The sequence below is a fragment of the Arachis ipaensis genome, chromosome B08 (assembly GCF_000816755.2).
Source record: "Arachis ipaensis cultivar K30076 chromosome B08, Araip1.1, whole genome shotgun sequence".
NCBI lineage: Eukaryota > Viridiplantae > Streptophyta > Magnoliopsida > Fabales > Fabaceae > Arachis > Arachis ipaensis.
In genome coordinates this window covers 126,477,086-126,479,039 of record NC_029792.2, presented here as the reverse complement: position 1 = coordinate 126,479,039, position 1,954 = coordinate 126,477,086, and the positions used below count along the sequence as shown (strand labels likewise).

Here is a 1,954-nt window from a genome sequence, read left to right as displayed (position 1 = left end):
ACGATATTTTTTAAAAATATTTATAATATTTAATTTTATTCCTATTATTTTTAAATAAATAAAAAATCCGTAGTTAAGAAGCTCATTACGTATGACTATGTTCTGAAAATCGGATTGGGTTGGCCGGTCGAACCAATTTAACCCGATAAAAAAATGGTCTGATCCAGTATATAAAATCGTAAAATAAAAATCGTTCAAGAATCACTGAACCGGCCGGTTATTGGCAGGTCAGATCGGACCGGAATCCGGCCGGTTTACAGAAAACGACGTCGTTTCCTTCCTTGAAAGGCAAAAAGCACGCGTTATCCCCCATTCCCCTCTTCTCCAACTCCTTCCTTCAGCAAAGAGCAAATTGCCCCAGCCTCCACCAAAGAAAGCAAACCCTAGCCTCCACCAATAGTTGTCGCCGTCTGTCGGAGTGGGAGACTGCTGCCGCCGTCCATCGCACTCAAGAACTTCCGTCTTCGTGCTCTCGGGCCTCTCGCCGGATCCTCCACGTTGGGTGCTCGCATCTCGCCGTTCTCCTCTGTGCTCGGCTGCTCGCGCCTCCCTCCGCCAGTGAGTGCTCGAGCTGTGCGTGTTGGTTGCTGCTCGTCGTCCGTGGTTGTCTCTGCTCGATCCTGCCTCCCAGTCTCACTCGAGTCTTGTCTCAGTCACTGGCATCTCGTGGTTCGTCTGTCTCGTTGCCGGCGGCAGAAGCAACTCGTGGGGTTGTCTCTTGCTTCGTCGCCTTCCGTGGGTGGTCGCCGACTCGCCGTCGACCGTTGGTGAGTCCCTGCACCATCCTTCCCTGTTCTCTCTTTTTCAGATTTCCCTTCTCCCTGTATTTTTGCATGTTGCTGAATTGCTAATCAAATTTGCCTTGTTGCTAATCTAAATGTTACTGTAAAATTGGGACTTTACTTGGATTTGTTAAATTTGTTGCTGTAACTTGAATTTGTGGCTGAATTTGTTGCTTCCTAGTCACAGAATCAGAACAGAATACTTAGTTAGTGCTTGGTTGATTGGCTTTGTTCACTGATTGTATTAGATGATAAATTTTAAATTGATAACTTTTAAATTTTAAATTTGCGCTGCCTGTTACTGATTCACTGTTCCTTCAGTACTTTTTGTTGTTGTTAATCATTGTGATGAGCTTTATTAAAATTGGGTTGAAAACTGTTGAATCTTTTTTTATTTTTCATTGTTCTTAACTTCTGTTCTTATTAAAAAATTTGCTATTGGTGATCTTTTGATTTATTATATGCTTCATGTTTTTAATTTCACTCTGTTTCTAGGCTTTGAAATCAGTTTATGATAACTGTGATGCAATTATTTAGTTGGATATCTGATGTAATTATTAAGTTCAAGAGATTGAGTTTTTGATTTGCAAGGTGATTTTTGGTTGATTTTTTATTTAATTTGGTAATGGTGTTTATGATTGGGGTTATTTCAATGCATATTTGTATCTGTGTTATTAGTCAAAGTCATGTCAAGGCCATGCAAATTTATTCAATGTAGTTAAGCATTACTTGCCTAGTCCAGTATGTATGCTCTCTGGTTCCCTAGAGTAAACATTTTGTGAATTCATGAATATTATAATGTTTCTTGGAGACAAATTCACAGGGGGAGCATTGTATAATCTCATGTTAACAACAGAGACAAAAATTCACCTCACTACACTACATAATCATGCATCTAAGCTCATATCTATTTCCAGTTAGTTTGTAGTTTTGTACTATACGAGATTTGTACATATCATCGTAAAAGAAAAAATAACACTGGTTACAATTGTTTGCTGAAAATGTGAACTTAAGTCATGAAAGTTGTTTGTATAATGTGAGATCTCAATGAATAAGTAGCTTTGCATTGTATTCAATGATTATGTTGTCTGAATGATAGTGTTGTCATGAGACAAAAAATGGGATGAGTTATATTTTAGGATGTTTATTTATAATTTATTTATTATTTTATT

General features: G+C 38.3%; 1 protein-coding gene across 1 annotated transcript in view; it reads left to right on the top strand.

Moving 5' to 3' along the window:
- Positions 92-1,954, top strand: part of LOC110265391 — a 28,225-nt gene continuing 26,362 nt past the window's right edge. Inside the window, exons 1-2 of the mRNA XM_021108370.1 lie at positions 92-99; positions 200-767. Coding sequence (XP_020964029.1) covers positions 92-99; positions 200-767 — 576 coding nt within the window. The remainder of the gene's footprint in view (positions 100-199; positions 768-1,954) is intronic.